The sequence below is a fragment of the Octodon degus genome, unplaced genomic scaffold (genome assembly GCF_000260255.1).
Source record: "Octodon degus isolate 3935 unplaced genomic scaffold, OctDeg1.0 scaffold00157, whole genome shotgun sequence".
NCBI lineage: Eukaryota > Metazoa > Chordata > Mammalia > Rodentia > Octodontidae > Octodon > Octodon degus.
Window position 1 is genome coordinate 6,845,301 of NW_004524733.1, and position 1,460 is coordinate 6,846,760.

General features: G+C 41.8%; 1 protein-coding gene across 1 annotated transcript in view; it reads right to left on the reverse strand.

Annotated features, from left to right (window-relative positions):
- Positions 1–244: 244 nt before the first annotated feature.
- The window catches only part of LOC101588173 (ribose-phosphate pyrophosphokinase 1-like), a 28,212-nt gene continuing 26,996 nt past the window's right edge, over positions 245–1,460 (reverse strand). Inside the window, exon 7 of the mRNA XM_012517233.2 lies at positions 245–337. Coding sequence (XP_012372687.1) covers positions 245–337 — 93 coding nt within the window. The remainder of the gene's footprint in view (positions 338–1,460) is intronic.

The following is a 1,460-nucleotide window of genomic DNA, read 5'->3' on the forward strand; positions in this document are numbered from 1 at the left end:
AACTGAGCTCTAGTTAATGCTGCAAGGCTCGCAAAACCATCAAGGCAGAATGAGGCAATACAGATAGGAAATCCCAGCAGTCTCAATCTGGCTTGTCCCAATTTAGGATAAACTCTAATAATGTACCTAATGTGGGATGTGGAGAGCTAAGAGCAAGCTGGGTCTTCCAAATTTGACATAGAATATCAACGGAAAACAGGGGGTGGGTTCACTTCATGTTTAAAAAACTCTAGAAGTTACTCCGTTATAAAGGGACATGACTGAACAGGTAGGAAACAGACTCCCCATTGTGGGTTCTCCTGATGGCTTCTGCGAGGATCATGGAGATGTCAATCACCTAGAAAGGCAAGAAGAGCATCAGGTAAGTACACATGGACACAGCTTCAGGAAGCTCTTTTGTAGCCCAAGTTTATGGGCACCCTAGTGAGTACCCTCCTAAGCCATACTCAGCTAGTCTTCAGTTTCTTTTTCTTCCTTCTTCCTTTTTTGTTTTTTGGTTTGGTGCTGGGAATTAAACCCAGAGCCTTCACACTGAGCTATATTCCCAGCCCTTTTTCATACTGAGAAAAACTTGCTATATTAACTAGGCTGGGCTTGAACTTATGATCCTTCTGCTTCAGTCTCCCTCAATGCCACACTCAGCTCCTAACAAATTTTTCTTAATTCAGGCTCTCAAAATGGTAGAGTTGTCATTTCAAACCTATCAAGGTGAGCATAGCATGTTGACACACTCCCACAATCCCAGCGCTCTAGGAGGCTGAGGCAGGATTGTCAAATCTGAGCCCATCTTGGGCAATTTAATGATATCTTGTCTCAATTAAAATGAAAAAAGGCCAGGGATGCAGCTCAGTTCGAAGGCCCTCTGTTCAATCAGTAGTACCCAAAGAAATCAAAATAACCTTAAGAATAAAAAGAGATTAAGCTGGGCGTGGTGGCCCACACCTGGTAATCCTAGCATTTACAGACGCTGGGGCAGGAGGATCCCTGAGAAGCTGGAGACCAGCCTGGGGCACAAGTGAGTCCAAGGTCAGACTGAACTATATAGTGAGACCTTGTCTTAAAAAACAACAAAGTGTTTTTTTTTTTTAAAAAAAAAAACTTTTCTTCAAATGATAGCAATCCTTTAATAATACATAATAGATTCAGAAAGCTAACATTATATAATTTTTAATTAAGGTCTTATTTTTTCAATGCAATAGCAATCAAACTTAGTGTCTGATAATTATTTGGGAGAATACTTTAAGACACTGGATTTATTTTTTTTTTAATTTTTTATTATTTTTTTAATGTGTGTGTGTGTGTGTGTGTGTGTGTGTGTGGCCAGCTCAGCCCACCAGGGGGTGGGGCGGGCTGGCTGGCATGTGGTGCTGGGGGATTGAACCGTGGTCCCTGTACTTTGCTGAGCTTGTTTTAAGTAGGTGCTTTAGACCACTGAGCCATCTCACCAGCCCCTTAAAGCT